Source organism: Rhinichthys klamathensis, unplaced genomic scaffold (genome assembly GCF_029890125.1).
Source record: "Rhinichthys klamathensis goyatoka isolate OS25496 unplaced genomic scaffold, OSU_Roscu_1.1 h1tg000011l_1, whole genome shotgun sequence".
Taxonomy (NCBI): Eukaryota; Metazoa; Chordata; class Actinopteri; order Cypriniformes; family Leuciscidae; genus Rhinichthys; species Rhinichthys klamathensis.
In genome coordinates, this window is record NW_026606564.1 from 1,533,661 (window position 1) to 1,559,365 (window position 25,705).

The window sequence follows — 25,705 nt, forward strand, 5'->3', positions numbered from 1 at the left end:
TTATGAAATCTGATGAAAATATTGATGAAAATTAACTCAACTGAGAACTGTGAGTGATTTGTATGATTTCAATTCTTGGTGTCATTTCTTGATGTTATTTTATGTTTCTATGTATTTTAGAGTTATTTACTATTTATAGACAACACGCTGGTGACCCATTCTAATGGTTTGGAAAGTGCTTTATAAATAAAAGATGAGTTGAACCAATAGGCTAACAAAAAACAATACGAGGAACATTTCAAATGTAACAATACTGTAAAACATTTTTCTTTCTGTTATCTCTAAACACTTTAAATTAACTGTAACTGTGTCCATATTTTAAAGCTTCCATGCCAAAGTCAGGCCACTTAAATTATTAATAAATTATTTGGATACCTTTTTTTGTCACGTCATGAGTCATGACTTAATCGTGCTTTGTATGGGCGCCATCACGTGGTCTTAATGGAGAAATGCAGCTGCGTTTTGATCATCTTAAAACATGACAAAACCATTCCTACTTCAGAAATAGTAAATTGGTTATAAATATTCGTTTAAAAAAAATCTCATTACAGATTCTCACTACAAACCACGCCAACGTTGTCAGACACCCCTACCCCCAATTTAGGACGCGTGAAACTTTCCCTTTTAAATAACGTTAATGTCTAACTTCTGTTAGAAGTTCAGCATTTTTTGCACATTTTACTCTACCATTATTTATTTATTTAGTCCGTCAAAGTTTTAGTTAGCTTGTGGGCGGTGTAACGGGCGTGACTGACCTCTCTCTCTCTCCGTTAGCTTGTTGTTACCTTAGTAACTAATCAACACGGCAGCGTTATACAGATGCACAGCAAACAAACCAGACAACGCGCTTAAATCTTACTTTTCTACAAACTGTTTGCTAATAATTTTGTCAGATGGCTACAGTAGTGGCACAGTCTCATTATGTATTCGGATTGCGGACAGGAGTGAGGAATAATTTGTTGTATTTTGATGAGCAAACCATCATATTTCCGTGCGGAAACAACTGTGTGCGCTATAATATCAACCAAAAATGCCAGAAGTTTATTCCAGGTACTTTATTATAGTAAACATTCATCTTTACATACTTCATACGTATTTTAATAGGCTATATCTTATATGTAGGCTAATATATAGGCCTAGTGCAGCCTATATTATAAAGCTAGGCTCATATATCATTATGATACAATTAGCTGCTATATCATTATCACTTGTCTCACTAGTCTTAATATAAATATTACTGGTTATTAACTGTATTTCTTGTGAATATCTGACTCATACACACAAATGGGTCATATTTCTCCCAAAATCAAATTAAAGAAATAAGATATAAATAAAATAAAATGTTTAAATATGTTAAATATTATTGTAATAAATGTATCCTATACAGTAGGGTTAATGTAATCTACTACTTAAATGTATAATGATTTAAAAAAAAAAAAAATTGTGTTACAGGATAGGTTTTTTTCTTCTCCATCTGTTTAACTGTCATGCAAATAACATACCAAGGCAAACAAACAAATTTAAAGGGATAGTTCTCCCAAATTTAAACTGGTTGTTCCCTCAAGTTGTTCCAAACCTGTATAAATTTCTTTCTTCTGTTGAACACAAAATAAGATATTTTGAAGAATACTAACCAAATAGTTGATGGGCCCCATTGACTTCCATAGTATGGAGAGAGAAAAAAATACTATGGAATACCATCAACTGTTTGGTTTCCGGCTTACTACAAAATATCTTCTTTTGTGTTCAGCAGAAGAAAGAAATTCATACAGGTTTGGAACAACTTGAGGGTGAGTAAATGATAACATATTTTTCATTTTTGGTTGAACTGCTTCTAAAATTGTATGCAAAATATATTTTCTTGTTTCTTTATTTTGACTTTATGATTAAATTTGACCCTGGACATGTTTTGTGAGAATGATCATCAGACTGTATGTTGGTGACCAACATGTGTTTCCTGTGTTCTACTGTCTTGTCTGTGTCGGCACAGGTACCGAGAGAAGTCAGGGCATGAAGGCTTTGGCCATCAGCACAAACAGGCGTTATCTGGCTGTGTCCGAATGTGGAGAGAAAGCCACCATCACTGTGTTTGATCTACAGCACGAGCAGAACAGGAAGAGGAAGGTGTTGACTGGAGGAGAGATCCCAGCGGATGAGTTTGTCTGCATGGCCTTTTCTCCTGACTCCAAGTATCTGATCGGTCAGGCAGGAGGACCAGACTGGACTCTCTTCCTCTGGATGTGGGAAAAGAAGAAGCTGATGGCCACTGTGAAGACGAGCACCAGCGGCCCCATAAACCAGGTAAACACAGCTGCCTTCAAACGATCATATTTCACCCCCAAATCAAATGAGAAGCACAAGACATTATATTTTCCATAAAGAAGATGAAGTCTATTTTTAGGACTGATAATATTAATATTTTTGGCACTGTGCCATTATTTTAATGACCGAACATAACCCTAAGCAACCAAAATTCTCATTACCGTAATGCTGGGCATTTTACTTCAAAGGGTGTTTGCTTGTGTAATTAATAATTTTGTAATTTGTGATAATGTAATACAAATATATATTTTGTATGTAATATCATTAAAATTAAATTTTATTAATACTATACCTACTAAACTATTTTTTTTAAAGGTAGTAGAATAGTTACCATTACTTATCATTGCTATTTAAAGTATTTAATATTTTGCATTACATGAGAATTATGGTTAATTTTCATGAAAAGAATGAAAATAAAAAGAGATAATATGGTCCTAAAAATATTGGTCATGTTCTTTAAGCGAAATATGATTTCTTATTTCTTTCGATTTTTGGGGAGAAATATATGACCCACATGTGTTCTTGATGGTTTTGAGTCACCTAGACATTGGTCATCAAGATATTATTAATTATATTAAAATGAATTATGATTTCTAAATCTTATCACATGGTATATTAGAATCAGGGGTATCGGCATTAACTAAAAATATTAAAACCCTCTTTTTAAAGCAGAAATCATATAGATATTATAATTCATATAAATATTAGATGAACAAGTTTTACAAAATTACTTAAATAAACTAAATGAGAAATGGAAATATAAACATAAAAGTTCATTTAAAATTAATAAAAACTAATAAAAAAATATTATATATATATATATATATAAAAATCAAGATTTTGATCAGATGCGTTATTTTATTAAATACTATTTTTGTTCTCTATCTCTTTCCTCGTGCACTTCATTACAGCCACCGCGACAATTGCTATATTGTATAAAGATTAATGCTTACTATAATAAAATATTGGTCTGTAGTCCCTGGAATAAACTTCTGGCATTTCCACATGAAATATGATAGTTCGTACTTCGTACATCAAAAAATAACAAATTATTATAATGTTTAAAGCACACCCTTATGCCATATGCACAAAAAAATTCATCCTGTTTTTCATATCCTCATTACCGTAATACAGAATTATTTATTTAAGTAAACTGTTATTTTGATGACAGGTCAGAATTACTGCAATGTTCAAGCTTTCCTAACACAATCTATCCATTCCCATTCACAGGTCAGCTTCAACCCTCAGGACAACACACAGATCTGTGTGAGCGGCAACGGGGTGTTCAAGATCTTCCGCTATGCTGGAGAATCCCTGAAACAGTCCAGCACATTTAAAACAGACGCCCACAACTTCCTGTGCCACACCTGGATATCCACAGAGAAGGTGGTGGCCGGAACAGAGACAGGTCAGCTGATGATGTTTGAATCAAGTCGCCTACGCTGGGAGATAAACGTGGCGTCTGTGCAGAGGGCGAAGAGGTGAGTGGAATGAGCTGTGAGGTCATGTGCTGATGACATCAGCAGGGTCACGTGCTAGGGCACTTCTCTTCTCTTAAAACACTCTTTTGGCACTCTGCTAACAATTACAGGAGAAATCCTGTCATTTATCTCACGATTTCTTAAACCTTGTTATAACACATCCCGGGTGATTTTTTTAACCTGAAATAGTACATTCAAATAAAATACATATCATACAAAATACACATCATTTGTTTTATTTTTTCAGATCTTTTAAAACTATTTTTAAAAATAAAAAAGTTTGAAAAAGGAAAAATTCACATTTCAATCTGTTTCTGTTTATCGATGAACAATTGCAGCATGAAAAATTGATCATTTATTTATCAAAAAAGTAAAGGTTTATGCAAATAAAATGAGTATATTTTGTTAGAAAACATTTCAGAGTAATAATACTAGAGGTAATTCTCATATTAAAAGTCCTTTTTAATTTCATAAATATATATTTATATATATATGTTTTTAATTTCTCATAATTATTGATACAATACTTTTTTCTTGTGCCCTACTGGTTTTACTATAGTTCATGTATAATTTGAAGCTTTTTTTGTATAATTTTTTGTTTAGGCTAATGGTTAATAACATTTGGTTGACAAATGACGGTTATGAAAATAGTGTTTTTAACATCCCTTTAACAAAATGGCTTCTTTGTCTTGCTAAGAACAATTTCATAGCTAGCATTTTATGTATCAATACATTCAATTAAATATTTTCACACTTTTTGCATCTCTTGACAAATGTACACCTTAATGATATGTAAGAAAAACATTCCGTTCCGTTTCTTTATTTTCTTCACACATAATATACACACAAGTATTTCATCTTAAGCTTTTTATTGACACCTGTACACAAGTACAAGTAACCTTAGAAAAAACCTTCAAATTTAAATATTATGGGAAATGTTGTAGTGGAAATGACCCACATGAAAGGATTTTTAGAAACATTTATATACAGTAAATCATTTCAAAACAGTAAATGTTCATAGTGTTATTGTTTTTATTGTGTTTAAACATGCTATAAATCGGATTTTTATGAAATATGAAATATTCTTTTAAGATTGAGAGCAATAAAATCGATACATAAAAGGCATTAAAAACGTGTGAAAATATTTGAAACGTTTCTAAGGCATTTTTAATGTGACGTTCAAATTTCCAAAGTAAGCAGTCAAAATCTGTTATATAAAAATCACACCCTGGCACATAAAAGTGTCACAAAATGTCACAAAAGTTGAAAAAATGTGTTATAATTGTAACAGCATAGTACATAAGTTTATTGAGTATTAATATGTCCTGATTGTTTTGATTATTATCAGTGTTTTAACTTTCTGGTACATTTAATTATGATCTATAACCACCAGGTCTCCTTATGGCATTGTTTTGGCAAAACAATGTCTATAGTAGGCCTATTTGCAATATTTTTTAAACTCTAACATATATGATGCTATGAATGGGGATTACCTTTTGTACTGTATGTTGTCTATTCTTGTCTTTATCTCGCAGTCAGTCAGAAAAGCAGGACTCAAACGAGCCCTCCTCCGCCCTGCTGCGGGTGACGGCCATTGTAGGTTATTCTAGTGGATTCGTTTGCTCCGCTGGCCCTGGAACGGTGTGTTTGTTTGAGAAAATCGAGGAGGAGGACCAGTACAAGAAGACCAAAGACATAAAGGTGCGGTGCCTTGACATTATCCCCCATTCAAATGATCACGATAGTGTTTCGGGGCCGGTTGATCCTGACACTGTTTCCTCGTCTCGTCATCTCAGATTCCTCCAGAGGTGTTCGGTAATGATTCCAGTTCTGCAGAGCATCAGGAAATCAGCACTCTGTGCATCAGTCCATCAGAAGAGACCCTGACCGCCAGTACAGACCGCGGGCAGCTCTACAGCATCCAGCTCTCCGTCGTTGAGTTAGAAAAGGTGCCGTTTGTTCGTCTCGGTGTTATTTTAATGTTATTTATATACTATCATGGCTACATTTTGGTGTAGGATTGCAGGTATTGCGCATAATCAGTTAAATATTACCATTTATGTTATTCCAATTTTAGTTTTAGTTAGGTTTTCATCTTTAATTGTATCTTAACTTTAATAATAAATAAATAAATGAATATTTATATTATATTTTATTTCAGGTATATTAAACAAACTTGTTTTTAATAGTTTTAGTTCACAATGATTACCCTGGTCTGCCTTGCCCGTCTTTACTGTAGTTTTGTGTTCAACAAAACTTCACTACTAAAATGAGCAAACAATCAGTTTCTGCTCTTTTTATAACTGTGTGAGAGCTATTGTAAGGGGCAAGACCAAAATCTAGACCAACCGGTCTTAGAGATGATCTACACACAGTTCTGTATTTATCCATTATACCAGTCATGACTAATTCTGCTCTTTTTCCCATTGTTTTTATCAGGGTGATCGTGCTCATTTTGAGTACCTGTCTCAATCATTCCATTCCAGCATTGTCACCGGTTTGTCCACCTGCATCCGCAAACCGCTCATTGCCACCTGTTCCCTGGACCGCTCAGTGCGCATCTGGAACTTTGAGACCAAGTATGTTTAGCTTTGTCACAGTATCTCTCACAGTGAGCTTTAAAGCATTGTTTGTCTCATAGTTTTGTTTAAAGAGACATTGTTTTCATTTAGGCTCTTTATGCTCTTGTAAGAGTCTGTAAAAGCAATATTTACAAATTATCATATTTTTATCATATTTATCATAATAAAATATGATGATTGATAATGGTCACTTTGCGAAAATATCCACATCTATACATTTTTAAATTGTGTCTTATAAACAAATCTTATAAACAGTCATTTTAAATTCCAATAATATTTTACAATTTGACTGTATTTTTGATCAAATAAATGAAGCCATAAGTCATAAGTATCAAATTACATTCATAATCGGCCTTACAGTCGTTAAGTGTGTCCCCCGTCTTAGCAGTTTATGCAACTAGCCCCAGGTCTAAGCCGTCAGGTCTTTATTAGGAGGGATGCTTTTGGATATCCAATAGAGTTAGTGTTTGTCGTCCAGTGATTTAGAGATGTATATGGAGTTCCAGGAGGAATCCTACAGCGTAGCTCTTCATCCCACTGGACTCTTCATCCTGGTGGGATTCTCAGACAAACTCCGTTTCATGACTCTGCTCATCGATGACATCAGGACTTTGAAGGAGTTCACCGTACGCAGTTGCCGTGAGGTGCGTCTCTGCGTATCCGTTCAAATTTGCTATTATCTATTCATTCATGCATAGAAAGTCTGCATTGTTCTCATTCATCACATTCCTATACACCTTGTTGATTGACTGTGGTGGCTAATTTTCCATACATTTGTTCCCAGTGTGTGTTCAGTAATGGGGGCCACTTGTTTGCTGCTGTCAATGGAAATGTGATCAACATCTACTCCACTACCACGTTTGAGGACATCCTGAATCTGAAGGGGCACAATGAAAAAGTATGTTTTCTGAAAGAAACAGTTCACCTAGATTTGAAAATCTATCCCTGGGAAATCAACCTGGTAAAAAAAAAAACCTATACCATCATGTATTTAAAATACATTTATTTCATACTAAGTAGACTATAAATCCATTAACATATTTACCGGTACCGTCATATATCGCTTGAGACTAACTGATATAAATAAAAATTCTAATTAAACTTTATTTGGAGTACTTCTTTATTGCACAATGGACATTTCTAATATCAGCGTTAGTATGGATAGTGTGATCACTGTATAATAATGCAAGATATTTAAAATGTTCCTAAAGTATACTTGCAATAGTTCCACTTTAGCACAATCAAATAAACTTAAGTATAGCTTTAGATATACCTCAGCACTATTTCCGGATAACTAAAGGATAACTTCCGATTAAAATTAGTTGTTCAATTTAGCAGACTAAATCGGACTATATCAGCATATCTAAACTATCAGTTTAGTACCCTAAAAAAGTACTACTGCAGGGTATTTATATTAAGTACATAAATATGTAATTGTATTTGTAGGATACTTAGCATAAAATAAATGTTTTTCATAAATACAGTTTGGTATACCGGTATTTATTTTTTAACAACCCTCATGTTGTTCCAATCATATGTGTATTTCTTTCTTATGTGGAATATGATATTTTGAAGGAGGAAATCCACAGATGTAGTGTTGCCTTATTAAAACTTGGCTCTTTAAACAGTGTTACAGTCCATATTATTGTGCCTTAGGTGCGAGCCGTAGCGTTCAGTGCAGATGACAGTCGTCTTGTGTCGTGTGGCATGGACGGGGCGGTGTACGAGTGGAATACTCTCAGCGGTACCCGAGAGTCCGACAGCGTGCTCAAGACCTGCAGCTACACAGGGCTCACCATCTCCCCTGATGCCAAGACATTCTTTGCTGTCGGGACAGACTGCACTTTGAAGGAAATCCAAGACTGTCAGGTGGGCACATGAATGCAGTCTCGAAAGACTCATTTGACATCTCAAAACAACTGTTTTTCACTGCAGAACTTGATTCAGTATAATGTAGTCCTTTAAATCCAGGGTTTTCAGTATATATCAGAATTGATTTATTATGTGAAGGGAACGAGATATGAATTGTCTGAAGGAAGATGTGCAGGCATGCTTGATGCATGGCATATCGTCCCTTCTCAGGGAACCGGGGTTACATATGTAACCCTAAGATGTTCACTTTCGAGGGAACTCATGCTGCATCAGTTGTTGACACTATGGGTATGCTGACCAATGCCTTCCTGTAAGCTGTGAAGTCACCAAGCACAATCTTGTCAGGCCAAGCACTGAAGAACTTAATTGGCCTTGACCAAGAGTTAAACATAAGCATTAGTTCCCAATAGGACGCATTCCTGTGACTCTCTAGCCTTGCTACCAAGGGTTAGCCTCAGTGTTATAGGCGCTAGGAAAAAGCTTCCATGTTCAATGAACTTTTGCATTAGACCAGGCGTCCTAAAAATGCGCCGCTCAAGAAGTCAAATTTTTAAAAAACACATTTCTAGACCTTGCACTCTTTTTTCCATTCCACTGACCTGCGCCTCGGGTTTTTGCTGTTGGTTCTGTGTGAACCAGCCCTAACCCTGCTTAACCCCAATCTAATAAATTGGGAAGGGTGACAGATGAGAGACTGGGTGTTTCTTGCAACTTAACCACTTTAACTCTCATTTGCCAAGCTCACATTGCAGAAGAGTATACCATATTTGAACCTTCAGAGGGGAGCATATAGTTCTGCTTTAAAGCACCGTCTGATGAATGGGAGGGAGGATGTGACATGTCCAAGGTCGAAGGTCAATACTTATAAGATAGATGAGAGAGTGCTGACCGCTTACTGCAGTTTAATCCACACCAGCCTTCATCTATCAAGCTCTACACTCATGAACATTTTGACAAATTAGCATGAACCTGCTTTAATCCCCAATGGAATAAATTGGGGATGGTGAAAGATGAGAAAGTGGCCCACTTCTTTTGACTTTGACCATCTGAGTTCTCATCTGCCAAGCTCTACAATGAAATAGAGTACACTGCGACCAGCCCTTAAGAGGGGAGCATGTAAACCTGTGAGCCTTAATCTGAAAATTTGCGGTGGGTAACGGGAGAGAGTAGGCCTGGTTTTTAGGTTTTGCAACTTAAATATGTCAGTTCCACATGTCTAGCTCTGTACTTAATAGAGATATCTGCCAGAGAACATATCCATGCTTTAAACCCTCAATCGACGAATTGGGGAGTGTGACAGATTCTTAACTGTCAAGCTCAACACCAATACAGATATTTACAAAGGAGCATAGCCCTGTTTTTAGCTCCAATTCGTCCAATTAATTGGGGAGGACGGACCAATTGCCTTACAATAGCTTTATGTGAGGAAAAAGCTCAAATTAACCAGAAATTGTATATTTAAAGATGCACTTTGCATGATTTTCAGTTACTGTTTGTAAACTCAACATTCAAATTTGGCCCCTCCTCACAGACTGAACACCGCCAGAAGCCACGCCGCCTGACATGATATATCAGTTGCACCACCACACACTTCTAGTAGACCATAAGTAATGATTGAGAGGCATTATTTTTCTATACTTGATTATTTGTGAAAATCCTGTATAGTGCCCCTTTAAATATAGCCCCTCACAGCACATTGCACCAGGTTTGACATCAGGGGAGTCAAGTGGTTGTCGCATTTCTTGTGAACAATTGTGGCGCAGCATATTTGAATCTTTTGGATTAAACGGAAACCATCAATGATCCCTCAAAATAAAACTGTGTGTTGATATTTTTGCTGCAGATCCTTAGGGAAGTGCCTTCAGGCGATGTGGTTTGCACCACTGTTGCTATGTCTCGTTCAGGACGAGCGCTTTTCATTGGAACCTCCACTGGGACGGTGAGGGCCATCAAATACCCTCTACCCATCCAGAATGCCTGGCTAGAGTACCAGGCCCATGCTGGACCTGTCACTAAGGTTTGCACTGCTAAAAGTCATTGGAATTAAGTTTCCTTTGAGCTCCTAGTCAGAAGTCAAGCATGTATGCATTTATCTTTTGTCTATAGATGATTATCACTTTTGATGACCAGTTCCTCCTAACAGTCTCAGAAGACGGTTGTCTTTTCATCTGGAAAATCATTGATAAAGAGGGACAAGGGCTGAAAAGAGAGAAGGAATTAAAATACACAGAAGAGATCCTCGTCACCAAATCAGACCTTGAAGAAAAGGTAATCTGAGGAAATATTTTCCCTTGTGTTGATCATTTCATTTTTATGTTGGTCATTATTTTCCCTTGTGTTGGTCATTTGTATTTTTTGCAAAAAATCAGCAAAATCTGTAATACTTTGTTGATGTAAAGTAGCATTGATTATGCTTAAATGAAAAAAAATAACATTAAGCTCTGGTATTGAGGTCTTCAAATCAGTAATTGTGTTCTTGAACCATCTCAATGCTGCATAAAACAGGGCATTTAAGAGAAATTTTAGGAAATATTTTGTAATGTCATTGATATGGTGAAGCTGAATGGCAAAATGAACATGTTGGACCATATTGCAGAATAAAATGATTTTGGATCTGAACACAAAAGTGGATGAGCTCCAGGAGGATATCAAGCACCAGATCAGCCTCAAGGACATGACCTACAAGGAGAAGATCAATGAACTCACTGAAAAATGTCTCCAACAGAACAATTCACTAAATGCTGAGAAAGAGGTCAGTTTCAAGAGACCCAAAATTATATTTTTATTTCATAACACAAATGGCTTATTAAGGGAATAGTTCATCTAAAAATGTTGTCTCACCTTCATGTTTTTCCAAACCTGAATTAGTTTCTTTCTTCTGTTGAACACAACCGAAAGTTATTTTAAAGAATGTTGGTAACCAAACAGTTGACGGCTCTGATTGACTTCCATATTAGAAAAAAAAAAATACTATGGAAGTCAATGGATGCCGTCAAATGTCCGGTTACCAACATTCTTTCAAATATCTTCTTTTGTGTTCATCAGAACAAAGAAACTCATACAGGTTTGGAACAACATGAGGGTGAGTAAATGATGAGAAGGGTGAACTATCCTTTTAAACTTATAATTAATTTTCTATTACAGGTCCTGAAGACAGAAAAAGAGAAACAGCAAGCAGCCCATGTTAAAGCTCTGTCAGAAATCTTAGAGAAACATGATAAAGAGCTGCAGGACATGGGTAAACAAAACATATTTCATTCATTTTTACAATCTTAATGATAAACGTTTACACTACCAGATACAGCAGTGGATCTCAACATTGTTCAAGACGTATTCGAAGGTAGGTTCAGACAGCGTGAGAATACTGAATTGAGGTCTCTTTCACGTCTTCTTGCGTTTGAACTGACATATTCAAACAAAATTGTTAAAATGCCCGTCTTGGCAAGTATTCTTGTAAACATAGTCAGTAATGCCTTAAATGAATGAAAACAGTTGAGAAATAAAATGAACTAGTGCAAAGTGCCCGTGCAAAATCAGTTTTTGTGTGTTTTTAGTAATTGTTGGTTTGGTGTGTTTGAGTGCTCATTGTTACAATTACACAGCAAAAGTTCAGTGACATTTTTATTTGTGCATGGTACAAAGCAAATACTGATACTGACATAATGACATACAATAAATATGGAAAATTGAACTACACGATTCAGGGAGCAGACTACACAGTGAAGAAAACGCTACTTAAGCTCCGCTGCTTTCTTCGACCCTCTCTGTGCTCACTCAGAAATGTGCACAGAGCAGTGTGCAGTGTGAGAGGGGGAGTGGCCACTCAGTGTGCAGTGTGAGAGGGGGAGTGGCCACTCAGTGTGCAGTGTGAGAGGGGGAGTGGCCACTCAGTATGCAGTGTGAGAGGGGGAGTGGCCACTCAGTGTGCAGTGTGAGAGGGGGAGTGGCCACTCAGTGTGCAGTGTGAGAGGGGGAGTGGCCACTCAGTATGCAGTGTGAGAGGGGGAGTGGCCACTCAGTGTGCAGTGTGAGAGGGGGAGTGGCCACTGAGTGTGCAGTGTGAGAGGGGGAGTGGCCACTCAGTGTGCAGTGTGAGAGGGGGAGTGGCCACTCAGTGTGCAGTGTGAGAGGGGGAGTGGCCACTCAGTGTGCAGTGTGAGAGGGGGAGTGGCCACTCAGTGTGCAGTGTGAGAGGGGGAGTGGCCACTCAGTGTGCAGTGTGAGAGGGGGAGTGGCCACTCAGTGTGCAGTGTGAGAGGGGGAGTGGCCACTCAGTGTGCAGTGTGAGAGGGGGAGTGGCCACTCAGTGTGCAGTGTGAGAGGGGGAGTGGCCACTCAGTGTGCAGTGTGAGAGGGGGAGTGGCCACTCAGTGTGCAGTGTGAGAGGGGGAGTGGCCACTCAGTATGCAGTGTGAGAGGGGGAGTGGCCACTCAGTGTGCAGTGTGAGAGGGGGAGTGGCCACTCAGTGTGCAGTGTGAGAGGGGGAGTGGCCACTCAGTGTGCAGTGTGAGAGGGGGAGTGGCCACTCAGTGTGCAGTGTGAGAGGGGGAGTGGCCACTCAGTATGCAGTGTGAGAGGGGGAGTGGCCACTCAGTGTGCAGTGTGAGAGGGGGAGTGGCCACTCAGTGTGAGATGGGGAGTGGCCACTCTGTATGCAGTGTGAGAGGGGGAGTGGCCACTCAGTGTGCAGTGTGAGAGGGGGAGTGGCCACTCAGTGTGCAGTGTGAGAGGGGGAGTGGCCACTCAGTGAGCAGTGTGAGAGGGGGAGTGGCCACTCAGTATGCACTGTGAGAGGGGGAGTGTCCACTCAGTGTGCAGTGTGAGAGGGGGAGTGGCCACTCAGTGTGCAATGTGAGAGAGGGAGTGGCCATTCAGTATGCACTGTGAGAGGGGGAGTGGCCACTCAGTGAGCAGTGTGAGAGGGGGAGTGGCTACTCAGTGTGCAGTGTGAGAGGGGGAGTGGCCACTCAGTGTGCAATGTGAGAGGGGGAGTGGCCACTCAGTATGCACTGTGAGAGGGGGAGTGGCCACTCAGTGTGAGAGGGGGAGTGGCCACTCAGTGTGCAGTGTGAGAGGGGGAGTGGCCACTCAGTATGCAGTGTGAGAGGGCGAGTGGCCACTCAGTGTGAGAGGGGGAGTGGCCACTCAGTATGCAGTGTGAGAGGGGGAGTGTCCACTCAGTGTGCAGTGTGAGAGGGGGAGTGGCCACTCAGTGTGCAGTGTGCAGTGTGAGAGGGGGAGTGGCCACTCAGTGTGCAGTGTGAGAGGGGGAGTGGCCACTCAGTGTGCAGTGTGAGAGGGGGAGTGGCCACTCAGTGTGCAGTGTGAGAGGGGGAGTGGCCACTCAGTGTGAGAGGGGGAGTGGCCACTCAGTGTGCAGTGTGAGAGGGGGAGTGGCCACTCAGTATGCAGTGTGAGTGGCCACTCAGTGTGCAGAGTGAGAGGGGGAGTGGCCACTCAGTATGCACTGTGAGAGGGGGAGTGGCCACTCAGTGTGAGAGGGGGAGTGGCCACTCAGTGTGCAGTGTGAGAGGGGGAGTGGCCACTCAGTGTGCAGTGTGAGAGGGGGAGTGGCCACTCAGTGTGCAGTGTGAGAGGGGGAGTGGCCACTCAGTGTGCAGTGTGAGAGGGGGAGTGGCCACTCAGTGTGCAGTGTGAGAAGGGGAGTGTCCACTCAGTGTGCAGTGTGAGAGGGGGAGTGTTCACTCAGTGTGCAGTGTGAGAGGGGGAGTGTCCACTCAGTGTGCAGTGTGAGAGGGGGAGTGGCCACTCAGTGTGAGAGGGGGAGTGGCCACTCAGTATGCAGTGTGAGAGGGGGAGTGTCCACTCAGTGTGCAGTGTGAGAGGGGGAGTGGCCACTCAGTATGCAGTGTGAGAGGGGGAGTGTCCACTCAGTGTGCAGTGTGAGAGGGGGAGTGGCCCCTCAATGTGCAGTGTGAGAGAGAGAGTGGCCACTCAGTGTGCAGTGTGAGAGGAGGGGGAGTGGCCAGCGGCTAGAGCGGTAAAAGCCAATGTGTGCTTCTTTTATCTACATTTTTACCGATATCTTTTGCATTTCTAATTCAAACAACGTCAAACTTGGCACTGCACTTTCTCATGCCCGTAGCAAGACACCTGTCAAGTTTGAAGTCCATCGGACTAACGGTTCGAGAGATATGCGAATAACAGAGACACACAAACACAGACAGAAAGACGTTCCTGTAATCTATAGATAGATGTGTAACAATATATTGGATCCATGCATTAGCTCTTAAAGTGAAAGCAACCTAATATTCCTGCTGCTGTCTGTGTTTTTAATGTAAATCAATGTAAAAAAAAATGTATGGATGCACAAATAGCAATTTTCTGCTTGACCTAATTCATATACAGCCAATAGGTTTCCCAAAACCATGGCAACAATATAAAAACTGGATGACTAGCAATTACCAACTTTAAAACTAAAAAAATCTAAATTACGTCATGTGCTTTCAATGAAAAATGTGGAACAGTTAGTTCATTACATCAAGGCTAGATCATTGTAATGCTCTACTGGGTGGTTGCCCTGCACGCTTAATAAACAAACCTCAGCTGGTTCAAAACGCAGCCACTAGAGTTCTTACCAGAATCAGGAAGTATGACCATATTGCCCGGTTATGTCAACATTGCATTGGCTCCCTATTAACCATCGTATACATTTTTAAATATTGCAATGTTTCCATGTTGTTTTTACTCTCTGATAGTCAAAACATGTTAAAAAATATGTGTGTATGTGTTATTAATACATTAAAAAACAGTCAGGAAAAAAACTGCTGTGTTCAAGGCAGAAATAAAGGGTTTTTCATTCTATTACACAAAGGTGACTTTATTGTGTTTTATGGAAATTCGGACCATGAGTCCACATATGTGGACATCATTTTTCTCTAAAAGTACATCATATCAAAAGATGATTCTTAGTTTTTATTCTAATTAGGTTCCAATAAGCCCAAATAGCAAAGAGAATTAAAAAATGCATGTAAAAAATCAGCTTGGGCCTTAAGAGGTTAAGAGTATATATTTTCTGACATTATTAGGCTTCTACTCTTCTATTCATTGTTTATTATTAATTTCTAGGCTTCGTAAAGTTTTTTTTTTTTGGTAGTATTTATGTTGGTATATGTAGGTCTAAAACTTTTTGGAAGATTCCTATGTACAACGTTTTATCGACAAGCTCATGACAACTTAAATCAAGACTGAATTAAAATAATAATGCTATTAGTGTGCTTGTAATGTAAACCAGTTTACTATCTTCAGAAGCAGCCCGTTCCCCTCTCAGAGTTATCCAGGCTAACTGAAGCTGTTTTTCTCAGAGTCAACCAGTAACCAGAAGCTCATGCTGGAATATGAGAAATACCAGGAGCTACAACTGAAGCTTCATAACGTTCAGCAGGAATGTGAGCAGCAGCTGCACAGCATGGAGGAGAGCAAGACCCGAGCCCTGGAGGAGATGATGCAGTCTTATGAGGCCAAGCTGGAGGAGAAGATGATGCTGTTGAACCAGGTAAAGGCAACTACGAACACTTAAGAAAATCCAGCATGAATTCCATGTTGGTCCAGGCTGGTTTATGCTGGTTAGAGCTATTATAGTGCTGGTCTTGCTGGTGGACCAACATACTCATTGTGTTCTCAAGCAAAACTGTTTCCCATGCTGGTGACCAGCAAACCATGTGAAGCACAGTAATGGCCAAAAGTGATGTCCGGCCTAGGAAAATTGACATCTTCACCCTTTATTCAAATATTATTCAAAATGTGTTGTTTTATTTGTGATAACGCAATGAAACATGCCAAATTGTGTGGACATCATTTTTGCCCAGGCTGTCATACAAAGAAATTATGAACACATGCAAATGCAACAGAGAACCAATGATATATTAATCACTGATTATGTTGTGGTCAGTGTATGCTTTTTCCTGTGAGCTTTTTGTTTTTCTATGCATTTTTTTTTTTTTTTTTTGCATAGTAAAATAAAACCTGTTGCTGTAGTTTTTGCCTCTTTGCCAAATAATTTAGTCAGATAAATATCTTAACCAATTTTAGTGTTTTGTTCTTCACTCATATTTAAAATATTTAAATATATATATTAGGGCTGTCAGTTAAACGCGTTATTAACGGCGTTAACGCAAACCCATTTTAACGGCGTTAATTTTTTTATCGCGCGATTAACGGTCTTTTTGGCCTAGCAAACTTTGTAGTTTTTTTCACATGCTTTTGCAACAGGACGCGGCATGCGCGGCGCTGCGCTATGAAACCCATTCATTTCAATGGCTTGCGCCGCGCGAGGATGTTTTGAAAGCGCAAGCGGATCTAGCTAGACCGGAAACAAAACAACAGACACGCCGCACACACTTGTTTGGGCTTGCGAGCCGGCCAAATAATAGGTTAACGTTACGTTTTGAGTGGATGACGAGCGCGAGACTCCGAAATGGATGCCAATAAGATTCTGAATGGAAAGTTTACTTTTAAAAAGTTGCCAAATGGTTCCATTGACGAGACCAAATTGATCTGTGTGTTTTGTCGTTGTGAACTGAGCTATCATCATCGCAGAACGTCCAGCCTGAAATACCACTTGATGATGGCCAAGCACACACACACACACACACACACACACAGCTGATTCGAATTCTCCGCCCCCTAGTCAATATCAAGACCTGGTCAGTATTTCTTTCACCCTTTTATTGATGGACAGTGTTACATTGTGTGAGAGATTATTTGCTCCAAGTGAGAATGTTAGTGTGAAATTGAACACAGTATTGTCAATGTTGTTTTCAATAAAAAATACAGTTGCACAAAGCAAGCCGATCCACTTTTCCATGTTGATAAGAGCATTAAAATGAGAAAAAAATAATGGGACAAAAAGAAATCAAGAGACATTTAGAAAAGATAAAAATGTGCGATTAATTGCGATTAATCGCGAGTTAACTATGACATTACTGCGATTAATCGCGATTAAATATTTTAATCGTTTGACAGCACTAATATATATATATATATATATATATATATACTGTATATATAAATATTTTCCCCATATGTTGATGGTTTAATCATATTTTAATAAAAAAAATTAAAAAATCCCCTCTGGACATCACTTTTGACCACTACTGTATGTTTAATAATTTAATTATTCAGTCTTTGGCTGTCAACCTCCAAAAAAAAGACCACCATATGATCCATATTAGTGTGATTGTCATTATATAAGTCTTGTGAAGTCCTACGATTGTGTAAGGAGTATATTGAAACAGAATAATATCTTGCCCTTCTCTTTCCACCTTGCAGTTTCAGGACGAATCCCAGCAGCAGGTTCGGGAACTTGAGGAATACATAAAGCAAGAGGAGGAGGACACAGATATCGAAATCCATGATATCCGTATGAAATACGAGCAAGATCTTCAGAAAGAAAAAAAGGCCAACGCTATGCTCAAAGTGGAATTAGACACCACAACAAAGTCGGTGAGTGACTCTAATTCGGTTTTGAGTTCAATCCTGCAAAGTACAGTGTATAAAAGATGACATACTGTATATGCAGTGAGCTGAATCTTATGTAGGTTGGGTTGTGTCGTATAGTTTCATGGCCTCCAGATGGAAATTGATAACAGGAACTTGGAGATCGAGAAGCTGAAGCAGGAAGTGCAGAAGCTACAGTCGGTGATCAAATCACTGGAAAATGACATCACTGGGCTGAAGGCCGCAATTCGGAATAAAGATGGAATTATGCAGGACAAGGTGAGCGCACATGAACCCTGTTCATAATGACATGAGGAAAAGCAAGTCAAGTCAGTTTTATTTACATATAGCTCTTTTCATATTGCAATAAGCAGTTTGTCTTTCTAAGCTGACGTTGATCATTCTGAATGACAAGACACAATCACAAATCATACGTCTCTCCTCGTCCATATTTGATGATCAATATTCAAGAGGAGCAGCACTTTGTTCCAGTGATATTTCAGTGTGGGCACGGCTATCAGACGCAATCCTGTAGAAATCAAGTGACTAACGGTCGAGTCTGATTAGAACTAAAATTCACATTAACACTCTTGTCACTTTTTATCCCTGTTCCTTAAACAACATTTGCCTGTCTAAGCAGTTGAAGACGGATTACAAATTGCTAATTTCGCACCCTCCAAAGTCATAGAAACCACTCCAAGTAATGCATCCATCATCTTTATTATTAATACAGACATATTTATTTGTATAGCACTTTTCATACATGGAATGCAACTCAAAGTGCTTCACAAGCTTTAAAACAAAGGTAACACTTTACTTGAAGGGGTGTACATAAGACTGACATGACACATTCATAACCATGACATGACATATGTCATGAATATGAAGTAGGGTTTATGCATGTTTATGACAACTGTCATTAAGTGTCTTTCGCTCAATAATGACATTTTGAATGCAAATATGACATTGTTTAAGATGTCTTTGTTATGACACCTTGACATAAACCATAACATCATAACCTGTCAGTGTCTTTGTCATGACAACTTGACATTAAATTAAGTTAAACTGTCATGTGGTTGGTTTTGACATTGGCTGTCATAAGGCCATTATAACTGTGTCATGAATATTTTTCTTGACCTCAACTACAGTGGTACAAATTGAATTTGTCATTAAACAGTTATAATGGCTTCATGAGAGCCAATGTCAAAACCAACCACCTGACAGTTTAATGTAATGTTAACCAGTAAAGCTAAGTGGTTTCTTAAGTTTGATAATTAATCTGCTATGTCATATTTATGACAGGTTTTGTTGTCTTAGTAATGTCAAGTTGTCATGACAAAGACACTGACAGGTTATGATGTATTGGTTTATGTCAAGGTGTCATAACAAAGACATCTCAAACAATGTCATATTTGCATTAAAAATGTCATAATTGAGCGATTGACACTTAATGACAGTTGTCACAAACATGCATAAAACTTCCTTCATATTCATAACATGTGTCATGTCATGATTATGAAGGTGTCACTGTCATGTTAGTCTTATGCACACCCCTTCAAGTAAAGTGTTACCAAAACAAATATTGGGAATACAATAATTCACACAATGTCAATATAAAGAAACAACATTTATGCAACTATAAAAGGTTCACAATGTAAAATAAAAGAATTGGCCTTATAATTTCACCTCAATGTCAATATAAATGAATATAGATACTACAAGAGAATCAGAAGGTAAAATATTGCTATACTGATTTAAAAAGATATGTCTTAACCCGCCTTTTAAAAATATGAATGCTATGTATTCACTTCATTTGGTAGACAATTCCACATTTTTGGAGCAGAGTGGCTAAAAGAAGTAGCACCAGATTGTTTATGATTAGCGCTTAGAGGATCGTAAACTACGAATTGGAACGTATCTCGACAGACAGTCTGAAATGTATAAAGATGCCAGAAATGCAGTGTTATAAAAACCAATAAAAGAACCTTAAAGTCATTCCTTTGATGAACTGGTTACTAATGTATTTCCATTAAAACCGGTGTAATATGCATAATATAGTCCTCTGGTTGCTGCGTTTTGTATCAATTGTTACTTCACTTATAGAACCCTTAGGCAAGCCAGTGTACATAGCATTACAATAATCAAGAAGATAAAAGCATGAATGAGTGAAAGATGTGCATTTGAAGTAAACATGGTTGATAAATAAATGTATTATGGTTTAAGAAAATCAATCACAGAGCCTCAATTAGTTTAATTAATATTGGCAAAAACGGATTTAGTATTGTACTCATGCCAAGGGACTGTACATGAGAGGAATATCTGCTTTGTCTCAACAGGAAAAGAGCATCTATGATCTGAATAAGAAGAATAGCACACTTAACAAAGCGCTGGAAGTGATGAAGCACAGGGCTGAATTCATGGAGGAGGAGATTGCACCAAAAGAGAATCAAATTGAAGAGCTGAAGGAGCAGATGCAGGAGGTGTTTTACTGCATATATGTCATGTCATCATCCCTTCAACCGGTCATGTTTTATTCAGCTCTTTCTGCCTGAGCCATACACAACTATAAGTGACTTTGCAACTACATGTTAGTACATAGTTAGTAGAATGCCCAAAGAGGACTATCGAAATAAAGTGGTATCCAGAATACATTGTCAGATGTAAATAAAAAATAAGCAAGGTTATTGTTATGAACACAGTGTGATAAAAGATGTTTGTGTGTGTGTGTGTGTGTGTGTGTGTTCCAGATGGAGGGAGAGTTGAAGGAGTTCCATAAGACGAACACAGAACTGGAACTGAAAATTGATGAACTGAACTTAAAATTGAAAACCAAAGACAAAGAAATACACAAAGAAATGAAGAAGGTTAGTGCTGTGTTTGTACTGCGAACTAACTGTCCCTTAAATTTAGAACCCACTGTCTATATTTAATATTTCCTTTAATAAGTCATAATTATAAAATAAGTTGGCCATTGAGAATTTTTACAGACTTAATAAACTCCTTATTACTGCTTATTAATAGTTAGTAAGGTAGTTGTTAAGTTTAGGTATAGGATATAGAATATGATCATGCAGAATAAGGCATTAATATGTGCTTTATAAGTACTAATAAACAGCCAATATCCTAGTAATATGCATGCTAATAAACAACTAGTTAATAGTGAGAATTGGACCCCAAACTAGAGTGTTACTGAAAATTCATATTGGCCACTATTAAATGTTTTTTATTAGAGGTTTTAAACCTTGAAAACAATTAGCATTTAAATGAACATTATAAAATGTTGAATCCTTTGTGAATATTTATTGACGTTTTTACCAGGGAGTGGTCTTAAAACAAAATAGTCACACTCAGGACCTTCGGGTCAAAAATGACCCCCATAGGAAATGAATGGGAAATTGGCAAAAATGTGAAAATACAGAGTTTTTTTGTGCATACAATCTACAAAACAGCCAGGATGCAGAAAAAAAGCACACAACAGTGAAGGGGTGAATCTCTTAAAACAATGGGTGACAAACTGTTTTCCATTTGTTCTCTTTATAATGCAATGTTCAGGTTTGACTGTATTATAATAAAGTAAAACTGCCACTTCAAATTACCATTTAAACCAACCAAAAAAAAAAAAAAAATTTTTAAATAAATAAAAAATGACAAAAATAGTTTATGAGAATCTGTTATTATATATTCAAATCAACAACCTGAAAAAAATTAAACAAATGTGAAAAAATCACTAGAGTGTTTCTACCATAGGTTTCTACAGAGAGCTGTAAATCCACTAGTGGTAAAAATGTGCTATTGCGTGATAAAAATGCTCAGTGTGTCCACCAGATGGCTCCGATCTCATTTCAAAAATTGCTTTCATGAGGCCTAGACTTGACTCTAAAATGAAATATAGCTTTAATAAATTTTTTTTTTAATTATATATATATATATATATATATATATATATATACATTTTCTATTATGTTCAATGGGAAAAAATGGGTCTTAATTATTGCATAAATAATAATTATAAATCATAAAATTATCTCAAAACACCAAAAAAGAAAAGAAAAAATATCATTGAACAAAAATATATTTCATTGATTTTACTCAAATAAAATGTATCTTAAAGGGTTAGTTCACCCAAAAATGAAAATTAAGTCATTCATTATTCACCCCCATGCTGTACCAACCCCGTAAGACCTTCGTTCATCTTCGGAACACAAATGAAGATATTTTTGATTAAATCTGAGAGCTGGATCACTGCTACATAGGCTGCCAAAGGGAATGATACTTGACGGCCCAGAAAGTCATTAAAGAAAATGTTTAAATATTTCATGTGCCTACAGTGGCTCCACTATAAGTTTATCAAGCGACGAGAATACTTTTTGTGCGGAAAACAAAACAAAAATAACGACTTTATTCGACTATTCCATTGCTTCCTTGTGGGCCTGAGACGAGAGTTCAAGAGATTTCCAGGACGCATGCGCGAGAACTGACATTCTTCTTCTACTACACAGCGCGCGTCTTACAAGCAGAGGAAGACGCGTGCTGTACATAGTAGTAGAAGAAGAATGTCAGTTCTCACGCATGCGTCCTGGAAATCTCTTGAACTCTCGTCTCAGGCCCACAAGGAAGCAATGGAATAGTCGAATAAAGTCGTTATTTTTGTTTTGTTTTCCGCACAAAAAGTATTCTCGTCGCTTGATAAACTTATAGTGGAGCCACTGTAGGCACATGAAATATTTAAACATTTTCTTTAATGACTTTCTGGGCCGTCAAGTATCATTCCCTTTGGCAGCCTATGTAGCAGTGATCCAGCTCTCAGATTTAATCAAAAATATCTTCATTTGTGTTCCGAAGATGAAAATTTTACATTTTACTTCCACTCAAGTATGTTTTTGACTAGATACTTTTAATCAAAGGTGCAGTAAGCAGTTTCTGAGAAACACTGTTGAAATCAACCCAAACAAACACACCCCTCCCTTCATTTCCCCTCCCCCAAAAAGCACAAACACGCAATGCAAGAGTGGATGTCTCTTTATCATACCTGAGGTGAAGCAAAATAATGCTTCCCGAAAAATAAAGAGATGATGAATGAATGAATGACAAGGTAGAACATACAGTACACAAGAGTACAAGCAAGAGTTTGTTGTTGGTCGCCAGCAGCACAGCAGCTCCAGACAAACAATGGGACTCAATCCTGTCCTGTTACTAGAGCTAAACAGAATATCTTGGTTCTGTGAAACATAGCAAATCCAATGTTACTCACGTATGAAGCAGAAACAACGCAACCTTGCCGTCCGTTTTCAGGCCTTTCCACATAAGCGCTGGAAAGCTCATCTAATAATAACGCGGGTGCTAAAGCTCTTGCCTGATTATAACCCTTCTTTTTCCTTTTCTCTTTTGTAATGTCTCTCAGCCATCTCTCTTTCTACAGTCTTTCTTCAAATCGGTCTCTTGCTCAATGCTCACTCTCTCTCATCATGAGTGGACACGCCCCCTACTGCTGATTGGCTATTCTCAGAAATATTCCTTTAAGTAAAATTTTCACTCAGTATCCATACTTTTAGATTCATTTTGATGTACTCTTTAGTTGTACACCCCTGCCAGAAATGATTTTCATGCTATTGCCAATAACCAATAAATGGCTGTTTTGTACATTCTATACAGATTTATCTAAAAAATAAAATACTATAAACTAAAATCAGTACTAAAAGTGAATTTAGGCAACAAATTATGTTACTTCTACATTATGATATACAGTACGGAAAATGTGAAAATATTCATTTTGAGGTTTGCTAAAGATTACCTTTACCAGTATTATTTATTATTTTTATAAATTGTCTTTAAAACTGCCCTTTATGGGAGCATTAGTTGACAATTAAATATATAAATATACCAATGTCCTATAATTTTTTTAACGAGTGACTGTCCTGCTGTCTTCTCCAGGTGCAGGACTTTGGGGTTCTGGTACAGAGATTTAAAGCTGACCTTCACACATGTGTGGAATGCATTCAGGACCCAAAAAGGCTGAAGGACAACATTCGAGAGCTCTATAAATGTTACGTTCAGCCATCAGATGTGGTAAGCTCTAGACATTGGGGTTGTTATTCATATTTCGGTCTGTTTTGACCTCCACTGAAGCGAGCTTGTGTGGTGTTTGTCTGTAGATGGAGAAAGTGGCAGTGCACACAGACATGCAGAGGGAAAACAGCAGACAGAGGGAGCACTATGAGAAGATTATCACTACTATGAAAAAACAGATTAGCAGAGATGCAAACGTCTTCCAGGCCAACAATACGAAGCTCATGAAGGTGAGAGGAACAAAATATGACAGTGTGGAAATGAGTATCTTCAGTCTAAATCGGACACGTGCATGTAGAAATCAAGCGTAGCGCTAGTTCGCGTCAGTAATGCTGATCCACGTCTACCTATAGAAATACAATCCCAGACAGCAACATAGTGTTGGCCCAGATCCTGCCTGCATCTGGTACATGTGGATTCCTTGTGGTCCAGATGTGGGCCGGATTTTCCTCAAGTTTCTGTTTGTGTGAAGGTTCTCACATCTGCCATCTGTGTCCAGGACAACGTAGTTCTTATGAAAGAGATCAATGATCTGCGTCAGGAACTGCGCACTGTCCGAACGCAGCTGCACAACTACGAGAGTCAAACCAACTTCAACAAGAACATCAAGGGCTCTGCTAACACAAGAGGTGACCCATGTTGACTTGAAACTGATGGTTTTTGGTGCGTTTTTTACATCTTTACAATGGACCAACTCAGATGTTCATGTTGGAGGTTCTCAGCTGCCTTTTTTCTGTCATGCCTCAGGTGCAGCTTCAGCGGGGAGGGCTGGCTTGGTGACGGAGCAGAGTTTTGAAGAAACGGAGAAGATCATCCAGTTTCAGCGACTGGAGATCCATAGACTCAAGCAGGAGATTCTCGGCCAGACACCCACATCCAGAACAAAACTACCACCGCTTGCCAACTGAATGTACTTCTTGCTCTCCATGGCTGAATAAAGTGTATCAAATATATGTCATATGGGTGTTACTTTATGAAACGACGGAGAACACGAGAAAAACAGATTTAAATAAATGTTCCAGATATTTTCAACTTAGGGTTTGTTAATTGTACTCTATGAATTCCGTGTATGAACCTGTATGAATGAGGTCTATGAAGAATAATTTGAACAAATACACGGAACGCAGAGCAATTTCTAAATGATCATCCATGAATAGAATAGCTTCACGTGTAATTTAAAAATGCAAAGAAACTCATTTGTTATTATTAATTAAAATGTTTTTGGAGTTTAGAGGTCTTTTATTTTTCAGTGATGCTCTGCTGCTTGTGTTTGGATCCAAACATTCAGCCTGAATATGTTTATATGATAAGCTTGATGTACAAGCTGTGCATGTATCTCCATCTACACGTTAACGTTAATGTCTGAGTCACCGCAGCGGAAAATATCACTGAACACTGAACTGCGATAAATGAACACTGTAAATTCATGAAGTCTGAAAAATCACTGCATCACTGATACTCTACTATTCATTTCTGTGCTCGATCTCCATCTGCATGCCACCGTTTGAGCCGCCACAATGGTAAAAGAGGGTCATGTGACAACATTAACACGGTAAATTAAGCAACCCAGATTTTTATTACAATAAAACCAGAACATGATTCATTCTAATACATCAGAAAATCACTAGCTACCTGTAGCTTTCCTCATCAGACTGAAGGCTTTGTCATTGTCCTTACACTTTATAAATAAATTCTATTTAAAGGGTTAGTTCACCCAAAAATGATAATTATTTCATAATTTATTCACCCTCAAGCCATCCTGGGTGCTTATATGACTTTGTTCTTTCAGCCAAAACACAATTGGAGTTAGCCCTATATTAAAAATATCCTGGCTTTTCCAACAAGCTTTATAATGGGAGTGAATAGTGAACTGAGTGACGGGAACTGTGATTTTGAATCCCAAAAATCACACCCATTCATCA

At 38.2% G+C, this 25,705-nt stretch overlaps 1 protein-coding gene across 1 annotated transcript; it reads left to right on the top strand.

Moving 5' to 3' along the window:
* The first annotated feature begins 811 nt into the window (after window positions 1–811).
* On the top strand, window positions 812–24,741 carry cfap57 (cilia and flagella associated protein 57). The gene is made up of 22 exons (XM_056263608.1): window positions 812–1,050; window positions 1,991–2,301; window positions 3,553–3,803; window positions 5,339–5,504; window positions 5,600–5,752; window positions 6,243–6,382; window positions 6,864–7,029; window positions 7,170–7,283; window positions 8,042–8,254; window positions 10,101–10,274; window positions 10,364–10,525; window positions 10,854–11,009; window positions 11,402–11,495; window positions 15,584–15,774; window positions 17,550–17,723; window positions 17,838–17,996; window positions 20,054–20,197; window positions 20,465–20,581; window positions 23,649–23,783; window positions 23,870–24,013; window positions 24,283–24,412; window positions 24,531–24,741. Exons 1-22 carry the CDS (start codon window positions 894–896, stop codon window positions 24,689–24,691), a joined length of 3,612 nt encoding a protein of 1,203 aa, XP_056119583.1. The 5' UTR covers window positions 812–893; the 3' UTR covers window positions 24,692–24,741.
* Window positions 24,742–25,705: the final 964 nt, after the last annotated feature.